The sequence below is a fragment of the Phoca vitulina genome, unplaced genomic scaffold, assembly GCF_004348235.1.
Source record: "Phoca vitulina isolate PV1807 unplaced genomic scaffold, GSC_HSeal_1.0 scaffold70, whole genome shotgun sequence".
Taxonomy (NCBI): domain Eukaryota; kingdom Metazoa; phylum Chordata; class Mammalia; order Carnivora; family Phocidae; genus Phoca; species Phoca vitulina.
The window spans coordinates 7,076,745-7,096,822 of record NW_022589773.1 but is presented as its reverse complement, the minus strand read 5'-3'; the positions used below and the strand labels follow the sequence as shown (position 1 = coordinate 7,096,822).

Here is a 20,078-nt window from a genome sequence, read left to right as displayed (position 1 = left end):
TCTGGCCCTAGAAGAAGAGGTCAGTTGGGGATTGCCTTTCCTTCCCAAGTGGTGGTGTTATTTTAGGAATAAAAGAGTTTTCAATAGCAGCTTGGGTTGAGAAATTTAAGTTCAATCCCCACCTCCTGATGTTGACCCCTCTATCACTGTGGGTAACCTATTTTGCTTCACTATTGGTACTTAGCCGAATGAAAAGACTTATAAGAAAGTTAGTGAAAAATATGTAAGTACTGGTGATTCTTAAGAGCAAGTTTATACTACTCAAAATAGCATTCCAATTATTGTTTTCTATTTTACAAACAGTATTTGGGGGAGAGTTAAAGTTGTTAGATACTGTAAGGTAGTGCTTTTCTCAGAGAGTCTGACTGATCCCGACCATCACGCAGACAGTAAATGATGTAGCACCATGACCTTGACGTGATGGCAAGTATATTATTGTCTGTGCTAAAATAGATTTGGTAGATTTTATAACTTCATCCATGCTGCCTGGCTTTCTGCATACTGATCATTTCTGCTAGGTTTGTTAGGGTTAAATGAAATGGTGCGTGAAGAGTCAAGGGTTCCCTACCTGGGAATAAGGTGAAAATACAGATCTAATTTGCTTTAAATCTCCCTTAACAGCACAGATGGATGGGTGTGCTCTCATCATTGGAAAATAATTCTTATGCCATGAGCTTTCGTAGAAGAACAATGAAAAATCTGTGGCGGAGACACTTGGATATTCAGACGATCCTGCCTTTAAGATCACTGTTAAATCAGTAACTGCAAATGAAACTTGGGGTGGATAGAGAGTCCTCTAGTGTTCCTAGGCCAGTTATTCTATTCTATTCTGTCTAAATACTAAGCCCCTGTAATCTTAACATATATTAGTAGATTTTTGTTTTTGTAGAACTAGTAAATGAGCTGGTGCCAGGGGTAACTTGCAGGGTGAGGTTAAATTTGATTTCAGGTCCATCCTTAGTGTGGTCCCTTGTCGCTAGATACCATATAGGGTACCTGTTCAGTGACTAAGATGACAAGGACACCGATAAAGATCACATAGTAAGCCAGACCAGTCATTTATGACTCGATCAGCACAGTACTTGCACAAAGCGAATGCTCAATAGAGCCTTTTATGTTTGGTCACAGATGTGTCCTAGTGACCATTTGGAAGTAGCTGGACAGAGTCACCACTCTTCAGACTGAGATTTTCTTCTTCACTGCCAAAAACGAGACCACTGGATTAGGAAATACTGAACTGAAAGCCAAGTTTGGCCACAAGAGGGAAATGAATAAGGAAAACAATTGAGGAAATTTATCTAATGTTGATATGTAGGGGAGATTTTCCCCATTTTGTGTTGCCCAGAGTTCGGTGTGCTTCTCTAGTCCTTATTTTCAGAGTATGCAGTTTGCCTTAACTCCTAGATGATCCGGTGTGGGACTGCGTTGAAATGAGATCAGTTCTGCTATGCTGTGTTCATTTATAATTGTGCCTCCAGTGAATCACTGTTAATGATCAGTCCAGGGTTTCTTGTTGTTTGGCTGGTCTTCTCTCCTTTTCCTCTGGTTTGGTTTAGTTTTCTGTGTGTGCATATCTTGTGCTTTTTGAAGAATTTCAATCCTGTAACTACAACTCTGGTTTCTGTATCATACAATTAAGTTAACGTGGGGCAGTTATCCAGCTAGAGATTGGGTCTAATCTTTTGTTACCAAATAGCAAATCAATTTAAAAGTGAAGATAGCATTTTCTCCCCTACATAAAATGGCAAAACTCCATCCTTGTTTCCCACCCCTTTGTATCTATCACAGGGTGTCTAAAATTCACACGTGGCTTTATTTATTTATAATTTTATTTATTTTGGCTTCCCAGTTTGAACATCTGTTCTTTCCCCTTCACCCCTTTCCAGATGTTCCCTAGCTGTGCTGACCTCTGCACTGTGTAGTGTTATCATCTGGTGGATTGTTTGTGACTACATTCTTCCCATCCTGCTATTCTGTCTTGATGGTTTCAGAACACAGTAGCCGTCGGGACCCTTTGACCAATAGCTGCTGTGTAAGTGTCCCCTTCCATTTATGTGGTCACCTCTGGTGGACAGAGTGTTTCTCATGGTGCATGTTTTTCTCACTGTCAGCTCTCCTAGCTTTGTTGGTTTGCCTCTTTTCAAAGGTTCTTTTTCTGAAACTTCTCAATTAATGGGATGGTGGTGGCGGAAGGCCTTCCCTGATCCTTTCCTATAGGGATATTAAAAATAGTAAGTTTTGTTTTTAAGTTGTGCTTACTCTTAATGCATTTTTTGAAATAGCAATTTATAAAGTCACTGAAATAGTTTCTTTTCCCTATCAAAAATAGTGAGTTCGGGATAATTGGGGTGGTTTTCTTTCAGTCAGTTTCCTCTAATTTTCCAGAGTAAATATCTTCAGCATATCCTTTTCAATCTAGCAAAAAAGAATTTGACCGGGGTGCCTGGGTGGCTCAGTCGGTTAAGCATCTGCCTTCGGCTCAGGTCATGGTCCCAGGGTCCTGGGATCGAGCCCCACATCGGGCTCTCTGCTCAGTGGGGAGCCTGCTTCTCCCTCTCCCTCTGCCTGCCGCTCCCCCTGCTTGTGCTCTCACTCTCTCTCTCTCTGTAAAATAAATAAATAAAATCTTTAAAAAAAAAAAAAAAGAATCTGCCTGCTGCTTTTCTGCTGTTGGTAGAGATTTGCTTTTGCAGCTAGTGAGCGTTGCGTGGTGTTTCACCTCCGACTCTGCCGTTGGACACAGCGCTCTTAGCCGCAGCTGCTTCCCTGCTAAGTCTTCTGTCTTGAGTAAGCAGAATCTTCTCTTTGGCTTCATTTCACATCCTGCCCTGTAGGGAGGACAGTTAGTACAGTTTTCAAAAATGATGTTAAATGAAAATAGGACAGCGGAGAAGACTGGAGTCCCTTGTTTAGCTTCGTGTTTCTGCATGACCGTCGCTGTGCCTACTTCCTCCCACTTTCCTTTCCCAGAAGTAATCAAAACGCCCTTATTAGGTGAATATAGCAGATTTTGTATGCTCTTGATATCTTTCACCCTTAAACGAATACCTTAACAGTGAACAGACCTGTTCTGCAGTAGAATGTGGCAGGAAGCTTCCCCGGGGAACACCGTGCAGTTGCCACCGAGAGCGCAGGAAGGAGGGTGTGTCCTGCGAGACTGTGGCTCACCGCTACCCTCTTATGTCTAGGCTGCATTCTTTTTTCTCTGAAACTCTTCCCTTAGCTCATATTTCAAGAATTTATTCTCTTGTTCCAACTTGGACTTGGGAGTTGTAAAGGAATATGAAAGTTCCTTCTAGGATCTCCTCCAAAGTGGAATTCCATTGCAACCAACTCCCATACTTTGTGGCTTCATGGAGTATCTTCAGATGGCTAGAGAAGACTTAAAAATCCAGCAGACACTATTCTTTTCAAAGTTAAGGAAAGGCTGCTTAACATGTTCCTATTATGACATTTTCTTGAATATCTTATTAATACGAGTTTATTATTGCACAGATATGCAATATTTCTGATATAGATGATCTTTTTGGTTTTTTTCCCTTTATTCCTCTTAGTAAGCTTAGATTTCTGCATGTTCTGACTCAAAGAGCATCGTGCATTGCATAGATTTATTCTCAAACTATTCTAAGTGGGGAAGGTATTTCGAATAGGTGGAATTCTAAACGGGTGGAGTCATTGCTAATAATACTTAGGCACTGTGTGGTTGTATTACTTTTCCCAGGGTAAGTTTAAAAATGGTTTGTATCAGACACCTTTCTTTTCAGCATTCTATGTAAGATATAATTTTTTTTTATTGTTACTACTGATGTTTGCCATTGCATTTGTAGACCCAAAGCAGAGTATTCCGTTTAGCTTGCCTGATTAATTTGGGATTTACAGAAACAAAAGCCTTCAGCAGTAATGATGTAAACAGGTGTAATCCTTGTAGTTATCGTTTGAGGGGACTACTTACGGGCACTGTGGTCGGTGTTCGCCTCTGTTGTGATGACCTAGCGTGGCCTGATAGGTTGTTACCTGGCACGCCTGGTAATCAGACTATCCCACACCTCAGGGATCAGATTCTGGCAAATCAGATTTTGGCAAAGCTGTGTCTGAAGCTTGTAGGACCTCAGGCCCATCACTTTGAAAGCTTGTTTTGTGTCGGGGGATAACCAAGTGTAAATAGTACATAGTCGCACTGATGGATTCTTTTCTTGGAATTGAACATTGATGTTCAAAGCATTTTGTAGTTTGAGAGGGAAGAGAGCTGGCTTGTCAGTTACTTGCTTTGCTGGATGCGTCAAGTTGCAAGTCTCAGTCTGGGAATACTGGGTCTCAAAAGAGGCTGCAAAGAAGAACGTGAACTGTTGTATGGGCAAGACATTAAAAAGTAGGACTGCGGATTTCGCCAGGGAAAGATGGAAAGGAATTTACAGAAACAAAAGCCTTCCGCAGTGGCAATGATGTAAACAGGTATAATCCTTGTAGTTATCTTTTGAGGGGACTACTGTGGGCACCGGGAAGAGAAAATACGTATGTAGGATACTGCTCTGCAAAGCCATGTGATTGGCCTGGGTTGCACAAGGTGAGAAGTGCTGGGCTCCCACATACCCTGTGGCAGAGTGAATGCGTCACCGAATCTGCCGGCTTCTGCCACCTTATGTATGGTGTGGTGGGTAGTTTATCACAGGTAATAATCTTAAGTATAGTTGCTGGGGGGTTTTCCAGTTTATTGATGCATAGCCTACAGATACAGTAATTGCTCTGTTATTAATGCAAATAACTGGTGACCTAATCTCTACTGGTGTGATTAATGCATTCCAAATTTCTATCATGCTTTTGTTTTCAAAAAATCCACATGAATTATTTACATTAGTTTTATAGAGAAAGAAATCCTTTCTAAAAGATGTTTCCCGTCAGCCTGAAATTTGATTTAGCAGCGATTTCGTTTTTCAAATAGTAAATATTTCGGTAGTAGTTAATTTAAGAAATCACGATTTAAATTTCCTAAAGCCAAGTAATATATTGGCTCTTGTTTTTATTCTCATGTTAATGATTTTACAGTGTGGTGATTGTCTATACTTTCTCGGCCGTAAGTGGCCTCAAATTATTTGAGAAGTTGGTGTGGTATTTCCAAAAAGCCAACAGGAGTCTCATTTTCTCTCTTTGGATAAATGGAGATAAAACCCAGGAGCCTCGCGGAGCAGACGCGAAGCAGGTGTGAGGCTTCTGGACCACAGTGGCAGCCCCTCACGCTGGGCCTGGGCTTCAGAAATAGCGGTGAAGTTTGGTGGTGGTTTTGTTTTTCTTTATGAAAAATTCTATATTCAAATCCTGTTAACAGAGACCATTAAATATTCTCCTGTCCCTCCCCACCCCATTTGATATGATCAGAAAGATTTTTAAATCCTTGTTTTCAGAGGTAGAATTCGTATACCAGGGCAATCGGTTGCCTTCTTTGATCAAACACCTGTCTGCATATACCTTTTCTGTGTTGTTAGAATGATAAAACTTTGTGAGAAATCCTGAGGCAAGCATTGGCTCGTTTACCCAGGATCCGTTTCCCTCTGAGACCGAAGGCCTGTTTCATAGGCTTTGAGAAATACTATGGGGATGAAGCAAAACAGCTGAGAGGACAGCCCACCCCCCTCCCCAAACAGCTTGGAAACCGCCGGCCTCCAGCCGCAGCTCTGGTACATGGCTACCCGTTGCTTTTTTTAGTGATGAGAAGTTAAGCATTTTACTAAATGCTGAATATACTGTGGTTTGGGTAATACTAAGAATTTACTGATCTTCTCTACAGTTCAAGGCCCTGGCTTTGGTTATTAATTAACATGACAGTAACTTGGGCTTAGGAAGTAGGACTCCGAGTTAGTTGTAATGGTTTTTGTTTACTCTCACAAGCTGCATCCTCCTAAGTTGTTACCGGCTCTCACCTTTGTTTGGACAGGAGAGGAGGAAGCTTATTTTTAAGGCAGTGTTTTCTCTTACAGATAAATAAAAGTTGAGTATATATAAATGTGTGTGTATGCAGTTCAGCATTTTTGGTCATTATCTGTTGAAGAAGAGAATTGCACATAAAATCTTTTGATGTTTTCTGCTGTTTTCCCTATGACCATTCAATGAGGAATTACAAAACACCCTCTACTTTTGAGCAAGGTACTTTATGTGGGCTTTAACTGAGGGTGTTCTTTTGACTCATGAATTTGCCTCCTGGGCAATCTACACCCATAGGCGTCAGTTCCTTGGGATTATTTTAGAGTTTAAATCAAGTTTCACAAAATTTAAACAGTTTTGCTTTCATGTTAATGGTACGTAGTGATTTAGTAAGTAGTTATAACCCAGACAAAATTCAAATTTTGCTTGAATATATTTTTAAAATTTGAAATGTTATATAAAATTGGTATGATTTGGGGTTTATTGCCCATACTTTCACCTCTGAAGAGCGACTATTTTATAGATTTTTATATTCATATTCTTCAGAATTTGGGGTTTTTAAATGATTTCTTGCTTTCATGACTAGAATTCTGAGAATCTACTTTTACTTTGGGGAACAATTTGTTTTATTGATTGATTTCTTTAGTGTGGGAATTGCTTAAAATGCCAGGTCATTTGTTTTCTAAAAGCAAAGTATATTCTAGTTATCTTTGTATAACCTTCATGGGGAAATGAAAAAGACTTTGATGTGAAAATGTGTTTCAGATTTTTTTGGCAAATGTGTTTATGGAAAATCCTATCAATTCTCAATAAAATAATTTGCACTAAAGTGCAAAGATGCCTTCCTCCGTCAAGTATTTGAAAATTGTTTCAGTGAATATAATCTTATTTTTTTCCAACTGTTTTCAGAGTAATTCTTCAGTCCAGTGTTCAGAGCTGTAAAACATCTGAACCTAACATTTCTGGCAGTGCAGGCATTACTAAAAGAACCACCAGATCTGCTTCAAGAAAAAGCAGTTTTAAAAGGTGAGAAAAGAATCCTACTCTTCTGAAAAGTTCTAAGCATTGGTTTTCCAGTTTAATCTTCTGGAGATAGAAATGAAGAGAGGAAGAGAGGAGAAAGCAGAGACCCTGTGATAGGAAGTTAATCAAATGTGTTTGACTTGTTCATCATCTAAGAAAATCTGGGCCATTGCTAATGTAGGGTTTGTTTTGTTTTTCAGAGGTGGTTCTCAACACTGGAAATGTGGTCTCGGGGTCAAAATATGGGGAAGTTGAGAGGATTGTACTTATAAGCTCTTGAATTTCCAAAGCTCTCTGTCAGGAGTCGGAGGAAATTTTTCTGTATGTCAGATGCAGCATAATTGTTGGAGGATTAGCTGCAAATAAGTGTGATGGTGGGATAGGAGAACTCCAGTGAGTTTGGAATCCTTGTTTACCTAGGGCCTGGTCTCTTGGCCACAGTGCACACCCGGGGGTTCATGCTTTCACCCGGAGCCCAGCATCTTCCTTCCCTTCGTTATTACAGGCTATGACAAGAAAATGCACATGTTCCATGACCAAATCCATTACTCACTGCTGTTTTGGGATGTTTATCATGAACTGAAAGCAGACATTTCATTTCTAACCCATTCCAGAAGCAGTCCCCTTTTGAGGGAAGAGCAGATAACCTGCTTACTGTCCTCTCGGGGGCGGGGAGGCGGGCATCTTTTTGTGTTTGTGTATCTTTGCCTGGTGTCGACAACACGTGTGGTCCTGTGCCCACAGCCCAGCACCTCCCTTACAATAGACCACCAACGGCCTGAAGATAGTCTGAACCAAACTTTAAAGCATCCTTCATGATTTTCCTTGCTTCTTTTTAACTTCCTGCCCTCATATCCTTGAGGCTATGGGACGGCTGAGTTGGTCTCTAGGGCAGGTCCCAGCAGCCTGTGTCCTGAGGGACTTGCTACAAACCGGAGAGCTCTGTGTGTGTGTGTGTGGTTTTTTTTTAAGGAATTGTTCGGTTCTGCCATTTCCCCCTCTTTGCTGATTTTTTCATTATAATTTTCACTACATATGTTTACTTACACAAGAATGTGATAGTGCCTTAGTACAAGTAGTTGAGGACACCAACTCATAATTTGGGGTATTTTGAAGTTTTCATAGAAAGGTATCAAATATTCATAAATTTTTTACTCTGATTTCATTTGAGAAGAATATCAGAAATACTGACAAAAAGTCAAAGATTTAGGTACATTATAACATAATACCAGTATGGTATTTATAACCGTGAGGAAGAAGAGATGGGCTAAAGATTGTTGAATTACGCCAAATGAATCAAGAGTCATGTTTTTAAAGAAAACTGAATGGCCTGGATAAATGCTCCTGACGCAGTAGGTGAAAAGAGCTACACATAAAAATTATGAAGTATTACTCTAATTTTGTAAATGTACAGTAAACTTCATAGAAATGTATACATCTACAAATATATGTATGTGTTTATACATCTATTTATGTATAATATGTAAGTTTGTGTATATTATACATATATTTAAATATTTATATATACATACATTTCTATGCATGTATGGAAATAAGGTGACTGAAAAATACGCTGTAATATTAACAGTTCTTCTAGTTGTTAGGACAGTTAGGGAGTTTTACTTTTTTATCATTTTCTTTTTCTCCAACTTTTTGCAATAAGTAGGGGGAAATGGGAGCATTTTAACTTTGACACTTTTAGGTGAATTAAACTATTAAAAGTTCAAATAAAAAGCCTGCTGTTGGGGATAGTTAGACATGTCTTGAATGAACATTTTTTTTTTAGGTATAATTACTCAGGCTTCCATTACCGTTTGAGTGTGTCTTGCACATTTAATTCTGCTTTCTGCTTTTCTGGATTGTGCTCTTCAGGCTACAGAGGAATAGAGTCCAGGAGCCAGGACCACGCGTGCCCAGTCACACCGTGTTCCTCTGAGGGGCGTGGCCACACGGCAGTTTTTCCATCTAGGTCTTGTCTAGTGATCTAAACTTGTGCTTCTCAGCAGAGGTGGTTCCTGGTTGCAGTGAGCATCTGCCTGAGGTCCCTGGACCGGATGTTTTGAGGGGTTGAAAGTAGAGTTCAGACTGAATACACTTGACTGAATTTTGAAATGGCGCAAAGCAGTTTCCAAGCATTTGGGATAGTGCCAAAAACCAAAAGGCTTCTTTTCAATTCTCAGAATGGACTTTCAGAGATTGGGAAGGGCGAAGAAATAAACCAGTGAGAGAGAATTGGGTTTCAAGTGTGTTTCCCACCTCCCTTCACGCAGGGTCTCCTTGGCCTCTTTCGGGTCTTTGGCCTGTGTTCACATCACCTTAACTGTGAGCCACCCACTGCTCATGAAACGAAGACAAGTCCATTAGGTACAGATCCCATTTCCTGCTTCTAGGAAGTAGTGGGAGTTGAGGTAGCCAAGCTGTAGCCTGAAGCTTTTATCGTACTGAATAGTATTCATTTTTGGTTGGAGGGTACTGAGGGAATTAACACATTTGTGCATAGTCTGATTCAGGACAAAATAATATAAGATTGTGGAATAATTGTGAAGTTTTGAATAGAAAACTTTGGTTTAGACAGCAATACGAGGAAATGAAATAGTACACCTTTCAGTATAAAATAAATGCCTCCAAGGCACCAGGGTTGCCTATCTGCTGCTCCCCCCCACCTGTGAAGCCTTCTCTTTGGAGGTTGATGTTCACACATCATCGTCATCGTCATATCTGTCCTGCCACAGGAACTTGACTTTGCATGCCCATGTTCTAGTCTCTTCTTAGAGGCTTCCGGGATGAAGACCTCACCTAAGCTCACTTTCCACTGATTTGGCTCTTCTGATTTTTGACAGTTTACTGAGAGGCTGTACAACTTGGGACAGCTTTTCCACAAACACATTAAAAGAGTAATTATTTGGAGGCTGAAAAACTATGTGTTGTCATAAGTCTTTGTTTCTGGGAAGAAATGCCACCATGTTTCTCTCGTGGCAGATGATCATTGCCTCATGTATCCATGAAACACAAGCCTCATCTGAACCTAACTCCCAGGTGCCACGCTCTGCTCTGGCCCAGTGTGCAGTTCAGGCCCAGAGCGCTGGAGTGTCTGGTGGTGGACGGGGCACACTGACCCTCAGGGCCGAGAAGGTTCTGTGTGGCACCTTCCTCATCCCCTTGCTCACATCCGAATAAGTAAATCAATGGGTTTCCACTCCTCCCAGTTCCTGTTAGAGCTATAAATCATTCTGCTGTTTCTCTTTTAAGAATGATTAAATCCAGTGGAGAATTGGCCTCTTTCTTAACTCACTGACGAGCTCTCTTAGAGGCTTGAAAATCCCATCATTGTGCCTCTGCTTGAGGACCTGCAGCCACCTCACCTCATGGGATACCGTTCAATTCAGTTCATGTCTTGACACAACGTACCATTGAGTGCATGTTTCTGTAAGCTTGTGCTGTTTCTTTGGAGGAGTCTAACTTTTTTTCTTTCCTTTTTTAAAACAATAACTTCATTTTCTAAGAAAATGGTCATAGACGAGTGATTTTTTTTATTCCAAGTTATGTCATTGGGAACCATCACTTTCTGTCCCCCTGTCAAACCAACCTAATGTTCATGGCTTCTGGGGTATTTTGCACCTAATGATTCCTATTGTGGGGGAAGAAAAATGCTCAGGGTGCCTTCCTTGGCCTCTGAAAACGTGAGTGTCTTCATGAGCCCTTCTGTTGGGAGTACTACATTCAGGACTTCTTTGGCTTTTTCAGGCTTCTCATTTGTGACTTTCGTCATCCTCATGTCTGCCACTGCTTCTTGTCCCTTACAGTCTCAGATCTCAGTGTCCATTCCACCACCTCGAGGCTCCCGACTTTCCATTACTGCCATTATCTCTGAAAATACCTCCGTCTCAGAAGCCCCAGAATGTTGTCCCTAAATATCCCTTTTTAAAAAAAATGCTGGTTTCCTCTGATCTTCTAAACTACTGATTTCCCTTTGAAATTCCAGACGTTTTCCCACTGGGCTGCACCAGTTGACCTGGAGCCTTACATAAACTCAGTATTCTGCTGGGGTCTCCAGAAACTAAGTGGTGGGTTCTGGGGAGCTCGCTCCTCTCCGAGAGCACCTGCATCGCTCGGTCAGGGGCGCCTCCGTACGAGAACTGGCTTCTCGGACTCTTTTCTTTTGCTTCCTTTCTCCTCTGAAAGTTGCTGTTAAGTTGAAACTTGACAGAAGGAAGGAGGGAGGCAGGGTGAGAACCCGTGCAGGTCAGTCTCGAACCAGGGGCCGGCGGCGTGGTCCATGCACTGCCGCACCGGAAACTGCTTGAGGTGCTGGAGCTTTTCTGTGACCGAGTTCTGGCTTTGGAAATAATCAAGTAACACTTCTTTATCTTTTCGCTCTTTCCACCTTTCCCACAGCCTGGTTCCTCAGAGGGAAGGAAGGAAAAGGAACGCTTTGCAGCAAATGCCCGTAATGGCATTATGGTACTCGCGTTGCTCTGCCGCTTCTGCCCGCCCTCCCTGTCTTCTCTGTTTTTATCGGTTTTTTTTTTTTAATTTTTTGCAGAACTGAACCTTTTTCTGCTCTGCCTTTCTCTCCCGTTTGTCTTTACTTTACGGTTGATATTGTACTGTCTTAAAATACTTGTCATTAAAGAATTGCACAAAGCGTATACTTTCTAGCATGTCACTACTTCTCTTATGTTGCCTTCCTTGTCTTTTGGTAACTACATACGGGACACTTGGAAACCTTCATGGTAAAATCCTTTTTTTTCTCCCCCTGTAGTCCCTCCATTTCAAGGACTAAAACAGTCTTGCGTTAAGTAAAAACCTGTGACCAGAACTGAAGGAAGACTCTAGGAACAGAAAACTACAGCAGGACTTAGCACAAATTTATTTGGAAACAAAACAAAATTGCAAAAGCCTTAGCTGCTTTCCACCTAAGAAGTTGATTCAATGAAGACAATGTCCACTGGAGTTTAAATAACTACATGAGTTTGGGCACAAGCAGTGACTTGAAGAAGGCCCGGCTCTCCTTTGGTAGAAACGTCTCAAGTTTAACGACAAAAAAGCTGTTGTAAGTTTAGTCTCAGGTGTAAATATGAAAGCCGTCTGGTGTCGGGAGAGCTGACTCGCCGGTGTGGTGCACGTGTGTCCCTGTGATGGCAATCATTCTAGCTGCTGGCCTTCATAGGAAGTGAGGATCTGATGGAGGTTTTTTACGTATTTATTTTCTGTTCACCCTGTGTCGAAATTTATAAAGAGAAAACAGGCATTACTGAAATGGTACTCTCTGTAATTTGATACTATTTGGTTTAACCATCTTCACTTTAATATTTGTAACGTTGTTGTAACAGTAACTCTGTTAAGTACCCAAGCTGCTTGTCTTCCACCAAAGAGTGCTTTATTAACAAGAACCTGTGAAAACCCTGTTTGAAGACTGTTGGATGTTGTGATACAAAGTGGTACTTTGGCAACCTAAACTGGTAAGACAATAAGAGTGGTAGCTCTAGAAGACTCGGGAGGGGAAGCTGGCTGCAGAGTTGGAAGATTGTGGGAAGTCATTCCTCTTCGTGTCACTGAGGGACTGGAGGATGCCGAGGCTGCCCACTGTTTGGTTGCCTGGTCATACAAATTAAAATCCTATTTCCTTCCACACATGATTTTAAAAAAAACAAAACAAAACACTGTTGGTGTTTCCCTTGGAAATAGCCATCCCAAATAATGGGGGCTTTAAAAAAAAAAGGTACTGCTTTATTAGTGTCTTTCTCTGTAGCATTGTGGATTTCTTTTTTTTATGTAATCAGCCTAAGACCATTCACACACCCTTTGATTTCAGTGACAGTTATTCGCATCTGGATTTCAGTTGTTTGTAAATAAGAGACTCACTGTTGCCTTTGGTTAGGGAATACAACTAACTCTTTGCAGAGTGCCTTCACCCCTTCACCCTACAGAAACACAGCAGAGTCTGTGATATAAAGCAATCACAAAAAAAACCAATTTATTTGCTGCTAAAACAAAAAAAAGGGGGGGGGCCCAAAATATAAGAATATTTTGCAGTCACTTTGGTTACCTCCATTAATAAGAAGTGAATGGTTTTAGTTATTGTTAACCAATTTTTGCCTATCCTGGTTTGGAGAACGGGTACAATATGGAAAGGCTAGAGAAGACAAATGCCTTCACATTACAAGATGAATGAACCAGGTGAGCAGGCAATTCCATTTTAAAAAGCTGCCTTTTTAACAAAACTATGAGTGGTAAGAAGAGGTTGGAATAAACAGATTAAAGTCTGCTAATGCAGAATTCCAGTTAAAGTTACTGGAAGGCCATGGCTCCATTTTGATATTTACTCTCTCGGAGTAAATTAGAAGGTTGACTGGTGGAGATGGCAGGTGCCACCATCTTGGTCAGACAAGCGCTCTTCCCCGTCAGGTATAACAGGGGTGGGTCGTGCCGGCTTTTAAACACTGGGGACTAGATCGCAGAAAAAAAGGTGGTTTTCTATCCCTGGAAGTGAAGACATACAAAGACCCACTTCCCCGACGGGAAGACCCCTCTTCACTAAGCTCTGGGTGGGAGAAGAAACATTCCATCTGCTGTCTAGGAGACAATACTGAGTATTCAGACTGTGCCCTTGCATAAAACATTGAATTCTCAGGGCAATTCTTCTTCCCTTGACAATTTTAAAGGCCATCTCCTGCATAAATCATCCAGGTAGTTATGAAAATCAAACTTCCATCTGAACTGTCCCTGGTTTGGCTTTTTATTACATCAGAACAAGTTAAATGTGCTGTCTCCCTCACAGTGAATAAGCCATTTGGTGTCTTGGCCAAGAGTGAAAAATCTGAGCTTCAGTGTTAACCACAGTACTTTTTATTTTACAAATTGCCTTCTTGTGTTGGCTGCTCAAGTTTCCAGCTAGCATTGCTATTACTGTGGCTCTTTCTAAAAAATCTTTGTGTTTAACAGGCCCACTGAAATGAGTCATAGGAAACTAGTGATTTGATAAAGAAGCGTTCCGTGGACCGCACCAGGGAGTTGGGATGGTGCGTTTCAGGTGGATTTGATAGCACACCAGTCAATTTCCTGGGGGCACATGTAGAATCCAGGAAGTCTCTGGGTCTGACTGATGGAAAGCTCTTCCTGCTATGAATAAGAGTGGACTCTTTTTTTCCCCAACGGAAACTTCACCACACCCAGAATCTTCTGAGATTCTAACTTCCTTGTCCAAGAGAGACCCTGTTGCTATGGAATATGAAATAGGGCACGTCAGATGGAGAGATTCCTTTAAACTTAAGAGCCTTAAATAGCTTTGAAAGGACACCGAGACGGTTTCCATTGGGATTAAAATTAGAAGTGAATATTTTTAGGTGTTCTCGAAGCTTTTGGGGGACTCACGTCCAAAGTCAGAGACAATCCAGAGGAAGGGTGTCCGCAAAGCTGGGTATCTAGAAGTATAGACAGACTTCTGTTTTGTAATGCTGAAGAAAAACTAGACCCTCTCTTAGCTGTCGGTGCAGAGGGTTAAGACCTGAGCAGTGCCTCACTGAAACAAGCAGCCTTCCTTGTCCGAGTAGCCACTTCTAGGCGGCACGCTGCTCTTCTGTTCTAACCTTGGCCCCATTAGCCTGTCACCCACCCACTCCCTCTCGTCCCTCCTCCCCTCTCACAGGGGTGACTTCTACCTCTTTTCTTGGGCCCAGACATTTTTTAGAGGAGTTCCCAAGTGTTCTCCTGAGGCGAATGTGCTTGCCTTTGGAGCCTGATGGCCAGTTCGGCGCGCCCCGCGGACCACAGGCGTTCTGGGTGGTGTTGCGCCAAGAGCTCCTGGAGGCTTTCCTTTGCTTGAATCACCGCCATTCATGACAAATGAGCAATGCGCTCTTTTGATATTTGTTCTAAAAGTAGCTTAACTGTTTCTCTTCATACATTTTTAAAAGTAATTATTGCATTTTGGAAAGCAGTGCTCATCAAAGACAACTTTAAAAACCTATTTTAATTCTTTAATAGTTCTCTCCTGCTAAAACTGTCCTGGTAAGGCTAGCTGCTGCTTTTCCATTTCTCCTCAGTCTGAGTATTCCTCGTGTCGCTAAGTGGAAATACTACAGATACGTTTAAAAGACTGGACAATTCACCTATACTGTGTAGGAAATTACCTCCTTAACTGCCCAGTAGAATTAACTGTCAGCAGCAGATAAGTTCATCTGATTATAGTACTGCAGTTTTATATTAATAATTTGCAGACTTTTATCTAACCTGCACTCATGTACAGATTATTAAAAGTTTTAAAATGTAACTGATTAATCAGTATTTGATCAATCATTGTCTTGATTTTTTTATTAAAATGTATATTTCTAATCATATTTTATAAAAGCCAAGAGAACTGGTTGAATGAATGTTTATTTTCCTGAAGGTATTTTTAAGATAAAGCTTCATAATGGCCTGTAAACTTTGCATATCTATGTAGTTTGATATGTATTGTTGAGTTTGAAAATCTTGTGTATTGTAACTGGTTTTATACAAAATATTAAATAGTGAAAATTGTATAATTATAATCATATAATTAAAAGTATTAACCAAACAGCCTTTTGGTTTATTGTATTCACTTACCATTCTGAATCATGGTAGGCAGTGGTCAAAATATAAAGTGTATATAACCTTCTGTATTAGTTTGCTAGACTGGGTAGCTGAAACGATGTATTTTCTTCCACTTCTGCGGCTGGAAGTCCAAGCTCAAGGTGTTGGTAGGGTTGGTGTCTCCTGATGATGCCTCTGCCCTTGGGCTTTTCTCTGTGCACTCTAGTCCCTGGTGTCCTTCTGTCTGTCTTCCTCTCCTTTCCCTATGACACTAGTCTAGATTGGAGTAGGGTCCGTCCTAATGGCCTCATTTTAACTAATCACCTCTTAAAAGGCCCGTCTCCAAGTACAGTCACATTCTGAGGCACTAGGGGTTAGGGCTTCATCTTAACTTGGGGGATACACCTTCCTTCAGATGAGATAGTAAAGGGCTCCTGTTACGAAGTCCTCCTAGACACACCCACCACTAGCTCAAGTTATGCAAAGGTTTGACTGGAGAACTTTCTGAGGATAAGACACACAAAAATCAGGCCCCTTGGAGTCTTGTGGGTTGTAGACTGTACTCCCCTCACGTTCCCTGCCAAGGTCAGGATCAAAGAGCTAAGCAAGGGGCAGGACCAACACTAAGGCACCCCCATTCTGATGTCCAAGCCTGGACGCCATCACAAAGCCGTCTGCCTACCTCCCCTCCGCCTGTCTCTTGCTGGCCTGGACCCTGACGACCTGATGCCCACACCATCACGCAGAGGTTGTGTCTGGGATGGAGGAGCTTGTTCTGTTAGGAGTGCTGTCCCGTTCCCCAAAGAACACAGCTTTGATTCATGCTAGGATACAGGTTTTCAAAGGACAAACCACAGGGACCTGCCTTCCGCCTCCCCATCCAAACGCCCACCAGGCACTGCTACCCCCCCCCCCCCCCCCCCCCCCCAGTGTGAGACTCGCAGGCTCTGTCCTCTGCTGAAAGCCGCAGTATCTACCTGCCCCTCCGTGGTCTGCCCTGAGGCCAACACTGGGTTGTGCGCCCTCCTGCCGACAGCCGAAGCTTGGCTGATTGGCACGGGCCAGGCTGTCCAAAGTCCGCAGTGCTGTGAAGGGGGCAGGCTTGGCCCCTGTAAGACTCGCAGTGAAACCCCAAGTCACAGCTTCCAGGGCCATGCAGTGTGGGCGAAGAGCCACGGAGACCCAGGCCCTGCAGATTCTCGCTCTCCTCTGTGGTCAACAAACTGTCTGGTGGCACGTATCACACAGACGATTTGCTAAACCCCTCTGCTTCTGTTTCTTAAGTAAAATGGGAAGAAGAGCAATTCCTATCTTAACAATTGGTATGAGAGTGAAATGAGATAATCCATGCAAAGCAAAACGATGCTGGCACATAGCTTTCAATAAATTAATTTTTTTCATACATTTAAGGTAATTTTCTGTAGGTAATTAGCTAACGAAAGATTGTGATCGATTCGGATCCCCCATGTCTGGTATTTTTGGTGCCTTATCACAGGTCCTAGTGCCGGCACAGAGCATCCCATCCGTTGACTGCTTCCTTTCCCTCCCCGTGTGTCTGAGTGCAGTGGTGGTGCTTGCGAAGCGGCGGGAGGGGGGGGTCCCCACGAGCGGGACGTGGAACACCCCACCTCAGCAGTCCGTCTCCCTGGTGCCCACGGGAGTCACCGCTCGCCTTTTGCTAGCACAGCGCTGCCTACACGTTCTCCCCTGCAATTCTTCCTGGGTGGTGCTGCCGATTTCCTTAGGATAAATTCTTCCCAAAGCCATTTCTACTGGCTTGAGAATGTGCAGAAATTTAAAGCTTTTGTTGCTGTACGCTCTGTCAAAAAGCAGCTTGGTATAATGGTTCAGAGCATGGATTCTGGACCCAGGCTGGGTGCAAACGTTTGCTGCTTATTAGCTGTGTCATCTGGGCCAGGATGACGGTCGTATGAGGATTAAATGGGTTAATATTTGTTAATTAGAACAAGTGCCTGGCATGTACCAAGAGCCATACATATATTGTTTAATAAGAAAAGCATACTGCCTTATGCTCTCCCTAAGGTCTGTGACCGGCGCGCCCGCTCTATTCCCTCCCTTAGCAGCAGTCGCAGGCCCTGCCCAGGTAGCTAATGACGAGCGGGACACTGGGCTCAGTGCTGGCGGTCCCGGGGCACATCCACATGTTCCTGCCCCATTGCTTGGATTTGGGGCCTTTTGTCTTCTAAGTAGTCGGCACAGTATGTGCCTATCACAGTCTCACTATTTTTCTCCGCTTATCGGGGGGACAAATGGACCCTTCCGAGAGCCTCCGCAGACACCCCTCGCTTCTTCACCGGGGGTGCTGGCCCAGGCCCTGTAGGAACGCGGAGCCGCACACGCGGCCTGGCCTTGTCTCTCTAACTGTGTCTCATCTCTTTGCCAGCAAGTCTGCGTGGCTTTGACATGCTCCTGGATGACGGGTGCTCCATCCACACTGAAATGCCCAGGTAAGGAGGCCTCTCCGCCCGCAGGGCCAGACCCCATGTCGGCTGCCATCACCAGGGACTGGCCTTGGCCCCTCGGATTCTCACACTGGCCACGTGTCCTGTTTTTAAGTGGGGAGAGGCTTTGGGTGGGAAAGGAAAGACTGGAGGAGGTAGTATGGTTTGTGCATTCTTTTAATTGGAGAAAGACAATGGTTCCTTCTCATCATGGGTGTGTTTCTTCGTATAAAACAAGATGCCTTTTCAGGCGGGACAGTTCTTGCGTAGGACTCTCCGGAGAATGCAGCCAGTCTGGCATCCGCACCCACTAAATGCCAGTCATATTCGCAGCCATTGGATAGCCCAGACACCCTGGCACATTTTCAGCTGCCTTCAGGAGGCGGCGCTGCCTCCAGCTGGGAGCTGCCGATGAGCTTCCCTGGGCAGTGTCGTGGGAACAGGAGCGGCTGCGCTTACGCCCTGTTCTGCTCTGGCCCGAGCCCCCGTGGGCAGAAGAAGGCGCCGGAGGAACGGCTTCACTTATCGAGGAGGCGGCAGGGGGCTCAGTCCTCAGGAATGGGGCTCATGAGGATTTGTGAGACAGACTGGGGGGGGGGGGGGCTTGAGACGGCGCGCGAACCGCCTTCCTGCCTGGCCCTGGCTTATCCCCTGCCGTGTGGTAGCCACCGAGAGACTGTCTCCATCCCTGAGAGCGAGGGGTCTGTTGTGACCGGGCCGGACGCCATGCGGGAGCACTGCAGGCAGGCCAGTGGCTGGCAGGTTCTCAGGACAGGACAGGACAGGACAGGGCAGGGCCTTGATCGCCACCCTGGACCCCTCTTGTTCAGGGTGGGTCTGCTCCGGCCAACCCCAGTTTGCCTTGCAGTTACCTGGAGAGTTCAGGGCATGCACTGTGGAGTCTCTTCTCTAGCTGGCGTATTAAACTAGTCCTTGCCACCCCCAGTGAGCCCCTAAGACAGGTTCCGGTGTCATAAATACAACTCTGTCCATCTCCTCCCTTTTCCAGTGATAGTTGGCTGTCTCGAGCTGGAACCTTTCTAGACCGGCTTTTAATCTGGCTTGGGATTCGCCAGGACTAGACCTCCCAAGAGGATCTCTCCCGGACAGCACAGTGCTCACCAACGGAAATTCTCTCCACCTGCAGTTCCAGCCTGTTTCTTCCAGCGTGTGCCTCAGCCTCGCAAGAGTGTGTGTCCGCTTCCTCCACTGGGTATCGAGGTTTCAGGCCGGGGCTAGAGCTGGGCCTGCCAGTGGGTGACCTGGACTGACGGCCGGGATGGGAAGGGGCCAGGTTGGCCCCCCTCTCTGGGCGCAGTTCAATCCCAAGCCCCCAGTAAATAGTGTCTCTTGGACCTTTCTTACACTAGGGGCCGCAGTGACTTACCTGATGGAAGCTGGTCTGTCTCCCCAGAACAGTGACTACCCAGAGTGTTTGAGTTCAGAGCTAGGCCCCGTGGGGCCTCACGGCGGTGCACCCTCCCGCCGCAGTAGCGCTGCTCGCTCAGGTGCAGTGCGACCCTCCGCGCCAGTCCCTCCAAGCCCCACTCCGGGCATCTGCAGAGCCTTGGTGAAAATGCCCGAGGGGTGTCCTTCCACCCTGGTTCCCGGGCCCCGGCCGGTCACCACGGCCCTCGCCAGGCCGAGCGGCCTCCTCGTTTCTCCTGCCCCCTTCTGCCCACCCTGCTTTCCCTCTTCCCGAAAACTGCTCCGGGGGCCCCGCTCACGGCCACCGGGCTCTCCCTCACCACGGAACGGGCCAGCGCGGAGCGTTTTGCGTTGCCGAGAGCGTAGGACTTACCGCAGGTACTTCGGCGGTTTCCTGCCTGTGGCCCAGGTGCTGCCAGCTCTAGACAGGCCCAGTGCGGACCAGGGCCACTGACGTGGTTGTGTGCGTGTGCCATCGGGGTGGGCGAGCTTCCCCGGTCGGGCAGCACACACGTGGGGGCAGGTGTTCTCCGTGACCCCGGCGGGATGGCTGTTCCCGAGGGAAGCTCTTACCTCATTTTCTGAGACCATGAGAGAACCACGGGAGCTCCGGGGAGACTAACGTGCATCGGCACCGCTACAATCGCGTATGACAGGCACCCCCACTTACAGATGACTCTGCGCTCCCTAGTCGGC

The 20,078-nt window shown here is 44.6% G+C and overlaps 1 protein-coding gene across 12 annotated transcripts in view; it reads left to right on the top strand.

The window, feature by feature from the left end:
- CDC14B (cell division cycle 14B) overlaps positions 1-15,496 on the top strand; it is a 106,997-nt gene extending 91,501 nt beyond the window's left edge. For 5 of the 12 annotated variants that reach the window (XM_032392854.1, XM_032392855.1, XM_032392853.1 and 2 more), the window contains 2 exons: positions 6,826-6,942; positions 11,335-11,692. In XM_032392854.1, coding sequence (XP_032248745.1) covers positions 6,826-6,942; positions 11,335-11,488 — 271 coding nt within the window. In that variant the 3' untranslated portion in view covers positions 11,489-11,692. The other 7 variants (XM_032392860.1, XM_032392863.1, XM_032392865.1 and 4 more) reach the window with 4 other exon arrangements.
- Positions 15,497-20,078: the final 4,582 nt, after the last annotated feature.